General features: G+C 38.3%; 1 protein-coding gene across 12 annotated transcripts in view; it reads left to right on the forward strand.

Annotated features, from left to right (window-relative positions):
* LRCH3 (leucine rich repeats and calponin homology domain containing 3) overlaps positions 1–18,376 on the forward strand; it is a 133,559-nt gene that overhangs the window by 64,000 nt on the left and 51,183 nt on the right. For 9 of the 12 annotated variants that reach the window (XM_047790223.1, XM_047790232.1, XM_047790248.1 and 6 more), the window contains exons 7-9: positions 9,947–10,040; positions 11,066–11,186; positions 14,546–14,694. In XM_047790223.1, coding sequence (XP_047646179.1) covers positions 9,947–10,040; positions 11,066–11,186; positions 14,546–14,694 — 364 coding nt within the window. The remainder of the gene's footprint in view (positions 1–9,946; positions 10,041–11,065; positions 11,187–14,545; positions 14,695–18,376) is intronic. The other 3 variants (XM_047790265.1, XM_047790309.1, XM_047790327.1) reach the window with 1 other exon arrangement.

An 18,376-nucleotide genomic window follows, 5' to 3' on the forward strand; every position in this document is an offset into this window, starting at 1 on the left:
ATAAACTGGACCCTTAAATCTGCCTGACTGTTTGACCAAAGGGAAATAATGTATTTTGACACTATTTTTCTCAGAATGCTTATGTTAAGTAAAAAGTTGATGACATAGATGTGACAGCCGTGTAGTTCAGAGTTTCTCAACCTTGGCACTATTGATATTTTGAACAAGATAATTCTTTGGGGCGAGGAGCTCTCCTATGCATTGGAAGGTGTTTAATAGCAACCCTGGCCTCTATAGTAACAGACAAAAGACACTTTGCCTTGCAGAGTGACAGACAAAAATGTCTCCAGTCATTGCCAAATATCCTCTGAGGGGCCCCCAGTTGAAAACTACTGGTCTAAGTGACTTGAATACTAACCTTGGATCTCCTGTTAACTAGCTCTGTTACTTAAAGCAAGTCATTCAAACTTTGGGGGCTTCATTTTTCCCAGAGAGAGTGAAGAGATTGAATTTGATGACCATTATTGCCACTTCAGGATCTTTTAAGTCTGTGAATACCTCAGCTACATATAACACCTGACTTTTATAAAGTCATTTTCTTGGCCTTCCCTGCATTGGAGCAGTCTTAAGTAGCAGGAATTAAATTCAGAAGGCCTTTGAACAGGCAAAATAGATGTCTTGGTGAAGGTTCAGTAATATCTATAAACTTTACTCAAAAGAGAACCCTTTAGGTCTCCTCTTAGAATTTGTTACATTTTACATAAAAGCACAGCCCTAATCTTCTCAGTGTCCTAATCTAAAACAGATAATAAATTTCTATTTTAATAGTTTCTAAAAGCAGACATGTTAAAAATACAAAAACAATTTGAAGGGAAAAAACTGAAAAACAGATGCATATTAAAAAATTCAAGTTAGTGATAAACTCTGCAAGGGAGGAAGATTTTGTGTGAAAGAGGCATGGGGGCTTTAAAGGTATTCATAATGTGTCATATCTTAAAAAGCTATGTCAGTTACAGATATTCTTTTATATCTATATGGTATATTTCATAATTTTAATAAAGTACTTAAAAACAGTAAAGCTTTAAAAACATAACAGTTTGGGACTTCCCATCATGGCTCAGCAGAAATGAATGTGACCAGTATCCATGAAGATGCAGGTTTGATCCCTGGCCTTGCTCAGTGGGTCAAGGATCTGGCGTTGCAGTGAGCTATGGTGTGGGTTGCAGATGCGGCTCAGATCTGGCGTTGCTGTGGCTGTGGTGTAGGCCAACAGCTACAGCTCTGATTCAGCCCTTAGCCTGGGGACCTCCATATGCCACGGGTACGGCCCTAAAAAGCAAAAAAAAAAAAGTACGACAAATGAAAGTGCTTTTATTTTATATATACTAATTTATTTTCTCCCTTGGAGTTAGTAATTCTTGCTAAGAAAAAATTTTTGTCTCCCGAATATATCAGCATAGGAACATTAAACTGCTACCTTTGCCTTTGAGGTTTGCCTATAAGACAGTGAATAGTGATTACTGGGTGTGTGTATGTGAGGGTATGTCTAAAGAAGCTAAGAAGGAAGCATCTTTACCCATATGAATAATGAGCTTTGGTGAGGGCTACAGTGCTAACTATATAAATTATTTCTTTCTTCCTTTCTTTTTTTTTTTTAAATCTTTTTGCCTTTTCTTGAGCCACTCCTATGGCATTTGGAGGTTCCCAGGCTAGGGGTCTAATCGGAGACGTAGCCGCTGGCCTATGCCAGAGCCACAGCAACGTGGGATCCGAGCCACATCTGCGACCCAGACCACAGCTCACGGCAATACCGGATCCTCAACCCACTGAGCAAGGCCAGGGATCGAACCCTCAACCTCATGGTTCCTAGTCGGATTCGTTAACCATTGCGCCACGATGGGAACTCCTATAGAAACTATTTCTGTGACTCTACCCTTAGTTTAGTTTTGAGAACTAATTAGTCTTGGCCTAATTTTTTTTTAATATAGAAATCTTCATTATTTTACTTTAAAAACAAATATCAAACGTCCTGGGAAGAGACTTGTATATGTGTGCTAAGAGACACAAAAAGGCTTGAATCAGTGGAGAAATCTTTCCTAAATGGGAAGTTTAAATAGCATAAGCATGTCATGTTTCTGCAAAGGAATTAGTGATTGTAGATCTAATGTATTCCAATCCTTACAGTAATCCTTAATTATGGTCACTAGATTGATCTGTCTTCTACATTTTCCATTTTTTCCAGGTCGTTACCTTATTTCTAATTGTTTCAAAATATCCTAGAAATTTGTGTGTGTGTGTATGTGTGTGTGTGTGAGTGTGTGTGTACACAAAATATTTCTTTCAACTCCTTATGCACCAGCAAATGAGACATAACATGCTCATGTCTTTCTCACTAAGGTACAGATTAGTAAGATTGCATTGTAGTTAGCAGTGCATTTATTTAAAATGTAGTCATGGAGTCAGAAGGCCTTGGTTCTGAACTGCAGCTTCTTCAATATGATCTTTACCCTGTTTATATTCTTTTTTTGTGCGTTGTTGTCTTTTCAGTGCCACACCTACAGCATATGGAGGTTCCCCGTTAGGGGCAAATTGGAGCTGTAGCCGCTGGCCTGTGCCACAGCCACAGCAACACGGGATCCAAGCCACATTTGCAACCTATACCACAGCTCACAGCAACGCCATATCCTTAACCCACTGAGCAAGGCCAGGGATCGGACCTGCAACCTCATGGTTCCTAGTCGGGTTCGTTAACCACTGAGACATAACGGGAACACCTACCCTGTTATGTTCTAATAGTAATTCTGAGGATCAAATGACCTGTGTCTGAGAGTGCTATGCTGACCACAAAGCCCTCTACTGTGATCTAGGACTGATATAGTCTTAAGAGTTCTGAGAGAATTTTTATTAATCCTACAGCTCTTCAGATATTAAATACAAATTAGTGCTGTTGGAGTTCCCATTGTGACTCAGTGGTAACAAATCATCTAGTATCCCTGAGGATGCAGGTTTAATCCCTGGCCTTGCTCAGTGGGTTAAGGAACCAGCATTGCCAAGAACTATGGAGTAGGTCACAGACACAGCTCAGGTTTGGTGGTGTTGTGGCTGTGGTGTAGGCCTGCATCTATACCCCGATTGGACACCTAACCTGGGAACTTCCATATGGCACAGGGGCAGCCCTAAAAAGACCCCCCGCCTCCCGCCGCCAAAAAAAATTAGTGCAGTGGTACTTTTCAATCCTTAGGTGCAACTTTTGTTTGTCTTTTTAGGGCCACACCCATGGCCTATGGAAGTTCCCATACTAAAGGTCGAATTGGAGCTGTAGCTGCTGGCCTCTGCCCCAGCCACAGAAACATTAGATCCAAGCTTCGTCTGAGACCTGTACCACAGCTCACAGCATCGCCGGATGCCTAACCCACTGAGCGAGGCCAGGGATCAAACCTGCATCTTCATGGATGCTAGTCAGATTCATTTCCACTGAGCCACAATGGGAACTCCTATTTTTTTTTAAGAGATGTATTAAGTTTTATTAACTGTTGCAGGAGAATTCTGTTGTGCAAGACTGTTTATTGTCCTGGTGTCTCATGCCCTGTTTGGAAGGAATTAGTAAGACTGGGGCTCAAGGAGGCCCTTGGGAGGATCTAACCCATCCTTTTCATTGTGGAAGGAGGATTCCCCTAACGTTTTTCTCAGTGTATACCAGTGGATCAAACTAGTTTTGTGTAACATAAAAACACACATGAGTCTTTCTCATATCATTTTATAAAGGCCACCAGTGTTTTTACTTATTTTCACACATAAATGTTTCCAACTCTTTTAGCAAAGTGCACTGTGTTGTGATGGCTTTTTCATTTAATACAATGGCACACATATTTTTTAACAGTGATCTAAAGTGACCTATGCTTTTTTGCTATGATGATTTTAAGCAATTTTATTTTATAGACTAAATATATTATTTATGGTGATATGGCAGTGAGCCAAAATTAAGGAACAACTAAGCCACTTGTAAGAAAAGCCCTGCCTCTGTAACCCCAGTAATGAATTAATTCCGTACAGCAAGCCCGAGCCTGTGAAAGCAATGGTCATCATTATTCATATTTATATTCTTAGTACCTAGAACATTGTCTTGCTGTGGTTGTGGTGTAGGCCAGCAGCTATAGCTCCAGTTCCGTCCCTAACCTGGGAACCTCCATATGCTGCAAGTCTGGCCCTGAAAAGCAAAAAAAAAAAAAAAAAAGAAGAAGAAGAAGAAGAAGAAGATAAAGTAATAGTTTAATGCAAAGATTCTATTAATTCTCTTTATGTTACCCACTTCAAAAATATCATAGTAAAATTAGGCTTATCTTGATTGGTCACATCATAGAAAATACATTATATAAAACAGTATCCTCTAGAGTTCTGAAAATCTTTTTTTTTCTTTTGGCAGCGCCCACAGCATGCAGAAGTTCCCAAGCCAGGGGTCAAACCTATACCACAGCCGTGACAACATTGTATCCTTAACTGCTAGGCCCCAAGGAACTCTGAAATCTGAAAATCTTTACTTGAAAAACTTACATAATATTAAACAATATTGTTCAGTAAATCATGAAATATGCATATTTCTTTTGTTAGCTGCAGAAGAGAATTCTGTAAGTATGGCTTAAATATATGTTTCATTAGAAATAAAATAAGGCCAAAAAAAAATGGAGTTCCCGTTGTGGCACAGTGGAACCAAATCCAACTAGGACCCATGAGGTTGTGGATTCCATCCCTGGCCTCACTCAGTGGGTTAAGGATCCGATGTTGCCGTGAGCTGTGGTGTAGGTCGCAGACGCGGCTCAGATCACAAGTTGCTGTGGCTGTGGTATTGGACAGCGGCTACAGCTCCAATTAGACTGGGAACCTCCATATGCCTCGGGTGCAGCCCTGAAAAGACAAAAATAAATAAAATAAAATTAGGGACTGTGGCCTAACTTTGCTCTGACAAAACACAACATACAGTTTTATCAATACCTGTATCAGTTTTATAAGTATCTGTCCTTAAGATCTGGACTCTTAAAACAAGCATAAAAGCAGACATGTCATATGGACAATACACGTTAAAACATTTTACTTAAATGCTAAGAGTTGGGAGAGATAAATGAAAGGTAAATGAATTTTCATTGTATTACTCTCCCGATTTGAATGTAGATGTGACTTTTTTCAAGATAAAAAGTTGGAGGACATTAACTACCTTTTTTTTTTAAAAAGAATTATACCGAAACACTTATTTTGCTGAATAATCTTTGTGGCGGAGGATAACAAAATGAGATAGATGGCTGGAAGATACCTATATTTTAGGATCTTTTTTTTTTTTGTCTTTTTAGCTATTTCTTGGGCCACTCCTGCGGCATATGGAGGTTCCCAGGCTTGGGGTCGAATTGGAGATGCAGCCACCGGCCTACGCCAGAGCCACAGCAACGCAAGATCCGAGCCTCATCTGCAACCCACATCACAGCTCATGGCAACGCCGGATCGTTAACCCACTGAGAAAGGGCAGGGACCGAACCCGCAACCTCATGGTTTCTAGTCAGATTCGTTAACCACTGTGCCACGACGGGAACTCCCTATTTTGGGATCTTTATAATCAGAGCATGTTTAGCACATTGGAAAAATAGGTCTATATTACTACATACAAATTAAGATCTTTATCAGTAAAATAAATGACAAGTTATAAAAATGTCTTACATTCATGTAGGGTTTTTGTTTGTTTTGTTTTTAGTTGACATAAAGCTTTTACTTTATGTGAAAGTCTTATGAATAAGAATGATTAACCTCATTTTACAAAGATGTTGTTTGACCTAATACTTGGTAAGTAGTAAAACTGGTACCTTATATGTGAAATCCAAATACATTGTTCTTTCTCTGTACTTTAAATTCTGTTGCATTGTGACAGCATGGCATAATAACTTTTTAAAAGTTATACACACGAACTATGTAACAGTACATGGAATACAAAATTCAATCCCAGAAGAGCACTATTTATTTTTAATTTTACCTTTGAAAGTTGTTTTTCAACCTGGGCAGTTGTATTAAATAAAATGCTAATAGACCAATTTTTAACATAGGCTCTATCATATTTTAGACATCTACTTAAACTAACTTTTTGCTTGTTTGTTTGGTTTTTGTTTTTTGGCCACATCCATGGCATTTAGAAGTTCCTGGGCCAGGGACTGAACCCATGCCACAGCAGCAACCTGAGCTGCTGCTTTGACAATGCTGAATCTTAACCCACTGCACCACAAAGGAACTCCTAATTAAGCTAACTTTTAAAAATATGTTTAAGGAGTTCCCATTGTGGCACAATGGAAACGAATCTGGCTAGTATCCATAAAGATGTGGGTTCGACCCTGGCCTTGCTCACTGGATTGGGGATCTGGTCTTGCCACGAGCTGTGATGTAGGTCACTGTGGCATCTTGGATCCTGAGTTGCAGTGCTGTGGTGTAGGCCATCAACTGCAGCTCCAATTTGGCCCATAGTCTGGGAACTTCCATATGCTATGGGTGTGGCCCTAAAAAGCAAAATAAATGAATAAATAAAAGTATGTTTAAGAACAAGCAAAACTGAAGCTATACAACTTTAAGAGGAATATCTTTGTGAGTTGGGGTAGGCAAGGATTACTGAGGACACAGAAAGCAATAGCTATTAAAAAGGAAATGATAAGCTAAATTTAATCAAAATTTGAAACATATATTCATGGAGTTCTTGTTATGACTCAGTGAGTTAAGAACCTGACTAGTTTCCCATGAGGATACAGGTTCAGTCCCTGACCTTGCTCAGTGCTGTGGCTGTGGTGTAGGCCAGCAGCTGAAGCTCTGATTAGATCCCTAGCCTGGGAACTTCCGTATGCTGAAGGTGCAGCCCTAAAAAGAAGGGGGAGAGAACATATATTCATGAAAAGAAAACATTAAGAAAATGAACATGCAAACCACAGACTGAGGGAAAATATTTTCAAAATACATATGTGACAAAAGACTCATATCCAGGCTATCTAAAGAATACTTACAACTTAATGTTAAAAAGGCAGAGAACCTGGGGTTCCCTTCGTGGCACAGCATAAACTAATCTGAATAGGAACCATGAAGTTGCAGGTTCGATCCCTGGCCAAGATCAGTGGGTTAAGGATTCAGTACTTTCTACTTTTGGACTAACTTCTTAAAAAAGTTTTGGAGTTCCCATCATGGCACAGTGGAAACTAATCTGACTAGGAACCATGAGGTTGCAGGTTTGATCCTTGGCCTTGCTCACTGGGTTAAGGATCCGGCATTGCAGTGAGCTGTGGTGTGGGTCGCAGACGAGGCTTGGCTCGGATCTGGCGTTGCTTTGACTCTGGCGTAGGCCGACGGCTACAGCTCCAATTAGACCACTAGCCTGGGAACCTCCATATGCCGCAGGTGTGGCCTTAAAAAGGACAAACAACAAACAAAAAGACAGAGAACCCAATTAATGGACAAAAAACTTGAATAGACTTTACTTTTTTAAAGACATACATGATCAATAAGCACACAAACAAGTGCTTAACATCATTGATCATCAATGAAATGCAAATTAAGTTACAATGAGATATCACTGCACATCTACAAGCATAAGTAAAATTAAACTGACAACACCAGATGTTAGGATGTGGAGCATCCAGTGCTCTCATATTACTTATGTAGTATGAGATATAAAAAGTAAAAATGCAGAGTTCCCTGGTGATCTAGTGGTTAAGACTTGGTACTTTCACTACTGCACCCTGGTTTTATTCCCTGTGTGGGAACACAGATCCTACATCAAGCCACTGCATACTGAGGCCAAAAAAAAAAAAAAGAAAAAGAAAGAAAAAGAAAGAAAAGTAAAAATGGAACATCTGTTTTGGAAAAATGATTTGGCATATTTTTATAACAGCTTTATTGAGATGTAATTTACAAATAAAATTTACCCATTTAAGGAGTTCCCACAGTGGTATAGCAGGATCGGCAGTGTTCCTGAAGCACTGGAATGCAAGTGCAATCCCTGGCCCAGCACAGTGGGTTAGGGATCTGGCATTATGCAGCTGCAGTGTAGGTTGAAACTCTGGCTCATATCTGATCTCTGGCGCGGGGAATTCTGTGTGCTTCAAGGCAGCCAAAAAAAAAAAAATAATAATTGCCCATTTTAAGTGTATAATTCAGTGAGTTTTAGTAAATGGATATAGTCATGAAACTACTAACACAAGATACATATTTTCATCACCAGGCAACCACTTATCTGCTTTCTGTCAATATAGTTTTGCCTTTTCTAGAATTTCATAGAAATGAAATCAAATATTATGTAGCATTTTATCTCTTGGCTTCTTTTACTTAGCAAAATACTTCTAAGATTATTGATGTTGCATTTAAGAGTGGGCAAAAGATTTGAACAGACATTTCACAAAAGATAAATGAATCACCAGTCAGCAGAGAAAAATATATTAATATCACTGGTCATCAGAGAAATACAAATTAACACCACAGTGAGATACACTTTACACCCATCAAAGTCATAACTAAAATTAATGACTGGCTGTACAGTTTTGGCATCTGGTTTGGTTTTTTTGGCAGCTCCCATGGCATGTGGAAGTCCTGGGGCCAGAGATCGAACCTGTACTACAGCTTTGACCCAAGCCACAGCAGTGACAACACAGGATTCTTAACCTGCTGCACCCCTGAGGGGTGGGGGAGAGGAAATGGGGACTCGCTGTTGATTGTTTGTTTATTTGTTTAATTAAACCTACACTTACCATATAGTTCATTCATTCTATGCCAGAGCATTAAAAACATAAAGAATTTTACTGACATGATGCTGAGTAGACAAAGGGTACAGGAGTTTCCTAGTGGCTTTAGTGGTTAAGGATTTGGCGTTGTCACTGCTATGGCTCAGGTTTGATTCCTGGTCTGGGAACTTCTGCATGGTATGGGTGCAGCCAAAAAAAGAAAGAAAGGAAGAGTACATATTATTCCACTTTTATGGAGTTCCCATCATGGCTCAGTGATAACAAACCCGACTAGTATCCATGAGGATGTGGGTTCAATCCCTGGTCTCACTCAGTGGGTTGAGGATCCAGCGTTGCCATGCCTATGGTGTAGGTTGAAGATGTGGCTTGGATCCTGCATTGTTGCGGCAGTGGCAAAGGCCGGCAGCCATAGCTCCACTTCGACCCATAGCCTGGGAACTTTCATATGCCACGGGTGCAGCCTTAAAAAGACAATAAATAAATAAATACTAAAAAAAATTTCCTCCATCTTTAAACCAACATTGTGTCTTCCCTCTTCTTTCTCCCTTTTCCACATTTAAGGACCCTTATGCTTACACTGGGCCCATTTCAGATAATTCAGGGCAATCTCCGTATTTTAAAGAACTGTGATTAGCAACCTTATTTCTATCTGCAACCTTTATTCCCATTTACAGTGTAAAGTAACATATTTACAGGTTCCAGGGATTGGGTCTTAGACATCTTCGAGGACCATTGTTCCTATTTCTATACCGATAGGTGAAAAAAATTCGAATGATGGTGGCCTCTTAGCATACAGTGGCAAGGTGAGGGAAATTGACCAGAAAGGGATGTGTGGGAATTTTCTGGCAAAGTAAAAATATCCTATATCATGATACAGGTGTATGTTTCAAAGATGTGTTCATTTGTCAAATACGGTTTGTGCATTTTGATGTATGTAAATTTTACCTTATTAAAAAGAGTACTGTTAAAAATAATTGAGAGGGCCATTGAGAATGGCTAGAGGAATCGACAAAAATAAGAATATTGGTATTTCTGAAGCTGAATTATGGATACACGGGAGTTTATTTGCTATTCTATCTACTTTGAATTTTGGATGTTTCATATTAAAAAGTTAAAAAACACCTATTTCATCCTAAATAGTTAAATCACTAAATGCCATGAAAATGTTTATTAGTAAAATTGCATCTGATTTATTTCAAGTGCTAATTTTTAAAATATCACACTTCACAGTAACAACTAAAGTTTCTTTTTGGCAGCCATGAAGAACTGTACTCAGGTCGCCCCTATGGAGCCCTTGATTCAGGTTTCAATAGTGTGGACAGTGGTGATAAGAGATGGTCAGGGAATGAAGTAAGTGTTTCTTCTCTTCTGCATATTACAACGTCTTATTGAAAGAAGATAAAATTATGAAAATGCAAAGTGTCTTATTTGGGTTCAATTTCTCATTATGTAGAATACAGAAAAGCCAAGGGATGAGTGAAAATCCCATATAAGCCTACCATCCTAAAATGGTATTACATTTCTTTGCCATCTTTTTTACTGTGTGTGTTTTACATGTCTTTTACCTTATTAGCTCATAGAAATAATTTTATATCCTGAAAAATCAAACAGGAACTGATCCATTTACAATTGAAGCCTGAAATTTGAGGACCAAGGTAGTTTTGAGCAGAGGTGGTAGAGGAAGGGCTGGGAGGTGAGAAAATAGAACTGTAGGCTGACATACGGTAATTGGATGGGAACCGAAGTGAAGATACACATGCTCAAGATAAATAGCTTTCTCAGCTAATTGTATATCATTTTTCTTTTCTGTTTAATTATTAGTATTATGTTTTCTCTCTTTTTTTAAATTATGAAGGTATAATATTTTAGCTATAAATTGGATTAAATGATTAAGGTTTTATTAGAGAGACTGGTAAAATACCATTTATAACATTGTTTTATTTGGAGTCCAAAGCAAATTAATTTTATAATACAGCCCATTTGTCATTTGGAGTTGCTTGTGTATTTATATGTGGCTGAGTGAGTACATGATTATGGCTGTATCAATACAGATCCATATATGTTGATACTTTAAATTTATGTATGTATGTATGTATATAGAGAGTCATGTATACATATATATATATACACACACACACCCCTCTTTTTAAAAATTGTGGTAAAATACATATAAAATATACCATTTTAATCATTTTTAAGTATGCATTTCAGTGGCATTAAGTACTTTCATATTGGTGAATATGTGATCTCCAGAACTTTTTGCTATTTCTTTTTAAATATAAATTCTAATGAATTTATGTTGTATTTATCTGTTAAATACTCTGTTGTCTAAAATATGAAATGATTTATTTTAATGTTTCTGCTGTATTTTAAAGCCTACAGATGAATTTTCAGATCTGCCTCTTAGAGTAGCAGAAATTACTAAAGAACAAAGACTACGAAGAGAAAGCCAGTACCAGGAGAATCGCAGCAGTTTAGTAGTGACAAATGGTGGAGGTAAATGTGATTCCTGATGATCGGAGTCATTATAATCACTTTTTAAGTGGCCTTTTCACATCCACTCCTTTTGTTTGTATATCTATAGCTTCTTTACCTCTTCTTTTTTTGGTTTTTTAGGGTTGCACCTGCAGCATATGGAAGTTCCTGGGCTAGGGGTCAAATTGAGCTTCAGCTTCCAGCCTGTGCCATAGCCACAACAACATGGTATCCACGCTGTATCTGCGACCTACACCACAGCTCACAGCAACACCGGATCCTTAACCCACTGAGTTGGGGCCAGGAATCGAACCCATGTCCTCATAGATACTAGTTGGGTTTGTTACCACTGAGCCACGACGGGAATGCCTTCACCTCTTCTTTTAAAGACCTCCCTTCTTTTCTCATATGATTAAAAAAAAATTGTTTTCTATTAAGATTAAATTTAAATTTCTCTGTTTTAAGCCTTGCAGTTAAAATACAGTATTTTTTCTTATTTTAACTTTTGGAAGAAACTTTACTAAAGACAGTTTACTTGGGATAGATCTTTGTTAATCTTGATTTAACCATGAACTTCTTTTGAAGTAGTATTTTCTTTTTAAAGATTCCCTGTGTGGTTATGATTTGATCTCTTTCAGGAATTCAGTGCATTTCTTGATTTCTACCTTTTCTTCTGGAATTGTGCTCTTCAAGGGCATTTAAATCCAAGTTTTCCTTATTCTGGTATTTTAAAATTTGTAATTTAAATTTAAAATTTTTTTTTAAATTTATGATTGTTTTTATAATTCATTAACAGAAAAGAGCACTCTTCTGCTTTCTTGAGTTTCTGAGGAAGATTCTTGATTTTAGCATCCATTCAACATTGCTTTAGTTTGAATTATCAAATCCTAATGTCTAAATTTGAACAGCCAGCTACAAGGGAGAAATGACTTTGATTTTCTAGAAATCTATTATATTATCTAAGAAGGGCTTTTATCTCTGAATGATGATTTCAATTAAGTGGTGTGCTCTTTTTTTCCCTTAACCATCTTTTTTTTTTGGGGGGGGGGGTCTTTTTTTGCCTTTTTCTAGGGCCGCACCTGCGGCATATGGAGGTTCCCAGGCTAGGGGTCTAATCAAAGCTGTAGCTGACAGCCTACCCACAGCCACAGCAACATGAGATCCGAGCCACTTCTGCGACCCACACCACACTCATGGCAACGCCAGATCCTTAAACCACTGAGCAAGGCCAGGGATCGAACCCGCAACCTCATGGTTCCTAGTTGGATTTGTTAACCACTGAGCCATGACAGGAACTCCTCCCTTAACCATCTTATATTCTTTTTTTACTGCCATCACTTACCATTTCATTATAATCTTTCTTTCATATGAGATATCTTTCCTATTGGTTCATTGCAGACTTACAATAATGTCTAGATCTTTGCTGTCTAGTATGGTTAGCCACATGTGGTTATTGAGCATTTGAAATGTGGCTTTTCTGACTTAAGCTGTACTATATGTGTAAAACACATACCAGATTTTGAGGCCTTTGCATGAGAAAAAAAATGTACAATATCAGTAATACTTTACATTGATTATATGTTGTAATGATAATATTTTAGATACATTGAACAAAATATATTATTAAAATTAATGTCTCCTTGGAGTTTCCATTGTGGCGCAGTGGAAACGAATCCGACTAGGAACCATGAAGTTTCAGGTTCGATCCCTGACCTCGCTCAGTTGGTTGTTGCGGCTGTGGTGTAGACTGGCAGCTGTAGATCTCGTTTGTTTGACCCCTAGCCTGGGAACCTCTGTATGCTGCAGGTGCAGCCCTAAAAAAAGCAACAACAACAAAAATTAATGTCACCTTTTCTTTTGACTTTTTTATGTGGCTACTAGATAATTTTAAAATTCCATATGTGGTTTACCTTTGTTGCTTACATTCTGTTTCTTTTGGACAACACTGGTCTAGATAGTATGAAAAACCGATGTTGCTTTCTTGAGAAATATTTATAGAATGAACCATTTATTTAGTCACACAAGTTGTAGCATTTATGTACCTGGTGTAGACTTAAAGCCTTTTTATCCTTTTATCTATTTATATAACTATAATAACTTAGTTCATTTTTGTATTCACTGCAGTTATGAATTATTTAGAAATGATTGACTCAGAAAACTAAATTGAGAAATAGATCGCCTCAAATTCACTGTTCCCAACAACAGCAACTTTTAGGCAGTCTGTAAACCACCAGGTAGTAATGACTGGGAGTTAATACATTTCTGGGGAAACTGTCTAATTGTAAGATATTTTTCTCCTAGTGTGCCCTTTTAACTGACTTTTTAAAGTAGTTACTTTTTAAACTTAAAAAAATAATAGAGCACCTCCAAACATATTAGGAGAAATAATGATGACTCTATCTTATTTATATGCTTTTCCTCACCCCTGAGCATTTTGAGAAGTAAAAATTCCTCAGATGATTCCTTTCCATCCACAAACTGCTACAAAACATCTGTAACACTGACCTCTAGAAAGTAATTTTCTAAATAAGAAAATCTTTGTTCTAGTTATAGACACCAGTTACAGGAAGGGAAACAGTCATTAGTATCTACTTCTTTATCACCAAGTCTGCTATCCTTTCACTTTTATTTTTTTTACTATTATTATTTTTTTGTCTTTTTGTCTTTTTAGGTCTGCACCCACAGCACATGGAGGTTCCCAGGCTAGGGGTCGAATTGGAGTCGTAGCTGCTGGCCTACCCAACAGCCATAGCAACGCTGGATCTGAGCCATCTGTGACCTACACCACAGGTCACCACATCACTGGATCCTTAACCCACTGAGCGAGGTCAGGGATTGAACCCGAAACCTCATGATTACTAGTCGGGTTTGTTAACCACTGTGCCATGACAGGAACTCCCTCCTTTCACTTTTATATTGAGTTGATTGTGTTAGGTTTTCTGCCTCCCAAGTCCTTGAAGAAATATGATTAAGTCCCAAACCTAAAACATGCAAAAAAAAAAAAAAAACCCTAAAAGAAGGTGTAGCTTAAGATGTTAGAAAAACTATTCTTCCTCTCTGTCTCACAAATTCAAACTGTCCTGTTTAAAGTAGTCAGGAGCTATCCAAAAAAATAAAGAAATTTTAGAGGTCTCTGTTTCAATAATTATCATCAATTACTGCATTCTTTATAGTGAATTAGGACTAAGATTTTTTTCTTTAGCCTATCTTTGCAAGTGGCTATGGACTAAATAATAAAGACTTACGTAATTTAAACTTTTCATTCCTCTCACTTTCAAAATAGAGGGTGTTAGAGGAAAAGAAAGAATGGAATTTAATGTCTTTTGTTGGCTACCTAATTTGAATGTTTTTTTTCTGGTTTGTATGTCTTGTATGGACAGTGGAACATGATCTGGATCAGATTGACTACATTGACAGCTGTACTGCAGAGGAAGAAGAGGATGAGGTGAGACCACCCAAGGGCTTGGACTCAGACAGCCTCAGTTCACAGTTTATGGCATATATTGAACAACGGAGAATCTCTCATGAGGTAGTACACACATTTAAGCCTAAATATGTTATTATCCTCTATTAAAAAATACTTTATGGCAGTATAAATTTCTGTCATATCAGCGATTTGTTAGTTTAGGCATAATTATTTGTTTTATTATATTTAGTTTCAATTTTATTACTGAGTTTTTCAGATTTATTTTAAAAATCTGACAATAGTCTCAAGTAGAGTTTAGGTTTATTTTCCAAATAAAAAGACATTTTAGAATTTTGAAAAAGAAGCAAAAGAAGTCCTAAGAGTATCCTATACCTTTGAAAAAAAATACAAAGGAATATGATGCTTTTTATTATTGTTCTTACTGCTTTTTTATTGTTATTAACTGGTAAATCATAGTTTGATCAGTAATTAAGAATTGAACAAAACCGCTGACTTTTGGAGCAACATACACATTTAACCATAGAATTTTTATGATGAGCTTAATTACATTGGCGCCTTTGTGCTAAGTTACACAGAATATAAATTGTTTGCCATTAAAATTCTTGGGTGTCTCTTATAGTGGAGTATTGAGTTGCCTCAGAAAACAAATGAGCATTCAGCCCACTGCAAAATCTCTGCCAGTTCCCCAGGGGTCTCAAGTAGAAATAGCATTCTTCAGTGTATCTAGTCAGCATAATAAATAGCTCCACTTTAGTGTGTGTGATGTTAATGTCTGGAGTTGGTCCCAGCCTCTGAGCAGGGGTTATTTGAGAAACACTTGGGGCCTTTTTGGAGAATGATGTATTTAGTCCTTTAGAAATAGGGAACAGTCACTTCAAGTGGAACTTGTTATAGAGTGTTATTATCATTCCTTAAAAAACAAAAAACAAAACAGAAAACCCTGGTTTTCCTGTCTGAAGGCTTTTGAACACAGTATTTTTTTTTTGTTGGTGGTGGTGTTCAGAAGACACTCTTGTATTTAAAGTTGGGTAAAGTTATAGATAGTAGTCAGTCCCCCACCTTATCCACGAGGGAAGCATCCCAAGATCCCAGTGGATACGTGAAACCATGGATGGTACTCAGCCCTATATGTACTTTGTTTTCTCCTATACAGATGTACCGATGACAAAGTTTAATTTATAAATCAGGCACAGTAAGAGATTAAGAACGATAACTACGAATAAAAAATAGAATTACAACAATATACCATATATGTGAATGTGTTATGTCAGAATATCTTACTGTACAAATTTTTTCTTTTTTTTTTCTGCCATTTCTTGGGCCGCTCTCGCGGCATATGGAGGTTCCCAGGCTAGGGGGTCTAATCGGAGCTGTAGCCACCGGCCTACGCCAGAGCCACAGCAACACGAGATCCAAGCCGCATCTGCAACCTACACCACAGCTCACGGCAACACCAGATCGTTAACCCACTGAGCAAGGGCTGGGATCGAACCCACGACCTCATGGTTCCTAGTCGGATTCATTAACCACTGCGCCACGACGGGAACTCCCCCCCCCCCCCCGCTTTTATTTTTTTTACTGTACAAATTTAATGCCTTTTCCATCTTAACTAAACATTTATCACACATATGGCTGGACCTTTTGCCATTTGAGGTGTAACAGCAAAACTAGCATGAATGTATTTTTCCTTCACAATTTCACAGACTTGTTCTTACTATAGATCTTACCTCAGCATATGGTTTTTTTTTTCATTTCCTTTAAATTCAAGAACTTTCACCTTTTGCTTAAAGGAATCACTTTCTGGCTTCTTTTTGACATATTCGAATTGCCTGCATCACTGCTCTTGTGCTCTGGGGTCATCATTAAGTAAAATAGTGTGACTTGAACACAAGTACTGTGATACCTTGACAGTCCATCTGATAACCCAGACTAACATAGTAGCTACTAACTAACATGCAGGATACACTGGACAAAGGGGTGATTCACATCCCAGGTGGGACAGAGCAGGATAGCATGAGATTTCATCATAGTGCCCAGAATTGCATACAATTTTAAACTTATGAATTGTTTGGGAGTTCCCCTGTGGCTCAGCAGTAGCAAACACGACTATTGTTCACGAGGAGGTAGGTTCGGTCCCTGGCCTTTCTCAGTGGGTTAAAGATCTGGCCTTGCCATGAGCTATGGTTTAGGTCGAAGCCATGACTTGGATCACGCGTGGCTGTGGCGTAGGCCAGCATCTGCAGCTCCCATTCAACCCCTAGCCTGGGAACTTCCATGTGCCACGTCTGCAGCCCTAAAAAACCCCCAAAACTTATGAATTGTTTATTTCTGAAATTTTCTGTTTAATATTTTTGGACCATCATTGACTCTAGGTGACTAAAACCTTGAAAAGTAAAACCAGGGAGTTCCCATCATGGCTCAGTGGTAATGAACCAAACTAGTATCCATGAGCACGCGGGTTCCATCGCAGGCCTTGCTTAGTGGGTTAAGGATCCAGCATTGCTGCGAGCTGCTGTGTAGGTGGCAGATGCGGCTCAGATCCAACGTTGCTGTGGCTGTGGTGTAGCCATAAGCTACAGCTCCAATTCAGTCCCTAGCCTGGGAACTTGCATATGCCACACCTGCGGCCCTAAAAAGACCGAAAAGGAAAGGAAAGGAAGAAGAAGGAAGAAAAAGTAAAAACAGCAAATAAAGTGGACTACTGTGAATCAAAGTCTTACAGCCTACAGATAGCTGTGTATACCAGTGATTAATGAAACTACTTGTGGTTCAGGCTCTAAGCATTTCTGCTAAAGCAAAGAGCATTTACTTTGCAATAAAATTTAAGTTAATGTTGCACTTTATAATCTTAAAGGGAGTCCTTTTTCTTGTGGTCTTTCTCTTTGACCATTTTATGGTTAATTAGGCTATGTAGATGAGGTATTTCTACTAAAAGTGAAAATGCCTGTTAGGAGGTCACTGCTGGCCTAGGGGTTAAGGACTCACCATTGTCACTGCTGTGGCCCAGGTTCGATCCCTGGCCTGGGAACACCACCATGGGCATGGCCAAAAATAAAAATTAAAAGAAAAAAAGAAAGAAAATACCTGTTATACTACTGGTGAAAAATTGTAGTAGCATTTCTTTAATCCATTATAATGGCTATTTTGTGATTTTTTTTTTAATTTCATCGACCTATAATGTATAGTCATCTTTGTGATTCTGTCATAAGGCTCTTTATGACTTTTGCATCATAAGACTTTCTCAAGCTTGGAGTTCCCGTCGTTGGGCAGTGGTTAATGAATCCGACTAGGAACCATGAGGTTGCGGGTTCAATCCCTGGCCTTGCTCAGTGGGTTAAGGATCCGGCATTGCCGTGAGCTGTGATGTAGGTTGCAGATGCGGCTTGGATCCCAAGTTGCTCTAGCTCTGGTGTAGGCCGGTGGCTACGGCTTCAATTGGACCCCTAGCCTGGGAACCTCCATATGCCGCAGGGGCGGCTCAAGAAATGGCAAAAAGACAAAAAGACAAAGAAAAAAGACTTTCTAAACCATGACATCTATAAAAATAAGATGAAGCAGTGTTATTTTATATGGTTTACTAACCAGTGAAGAAATTTTTTTTATATTCTTGAATACTGTCTAAACATGTGTTGTTTAAAACTATGAGGTTTTAAACACTCTCCTATTTAATTTTATTCTAATACCTGCCACACACATGGAAATAATTGTGATGAAAAAAAAATAGGGTATGACTTATATTTATAGAATATGACATATTTTCTTTCACTTATTTTTTGGCTACGAC

Source organism: Phacochoerus africanus, chromosome 1, assembly GCF_016906955.1.
Source record: "Phacochoerus africanus isolate WHEZ1 chromosome 1, ROS_Pafr_v1, whole genome shotgun sequence".
Classification (NCBI taxonomy): Eukaryota; Metazoa; Chordata; class Mammalia; order Artiodactyla; family Suidae; genus Phacochoerus; species Phacochoerus africanus.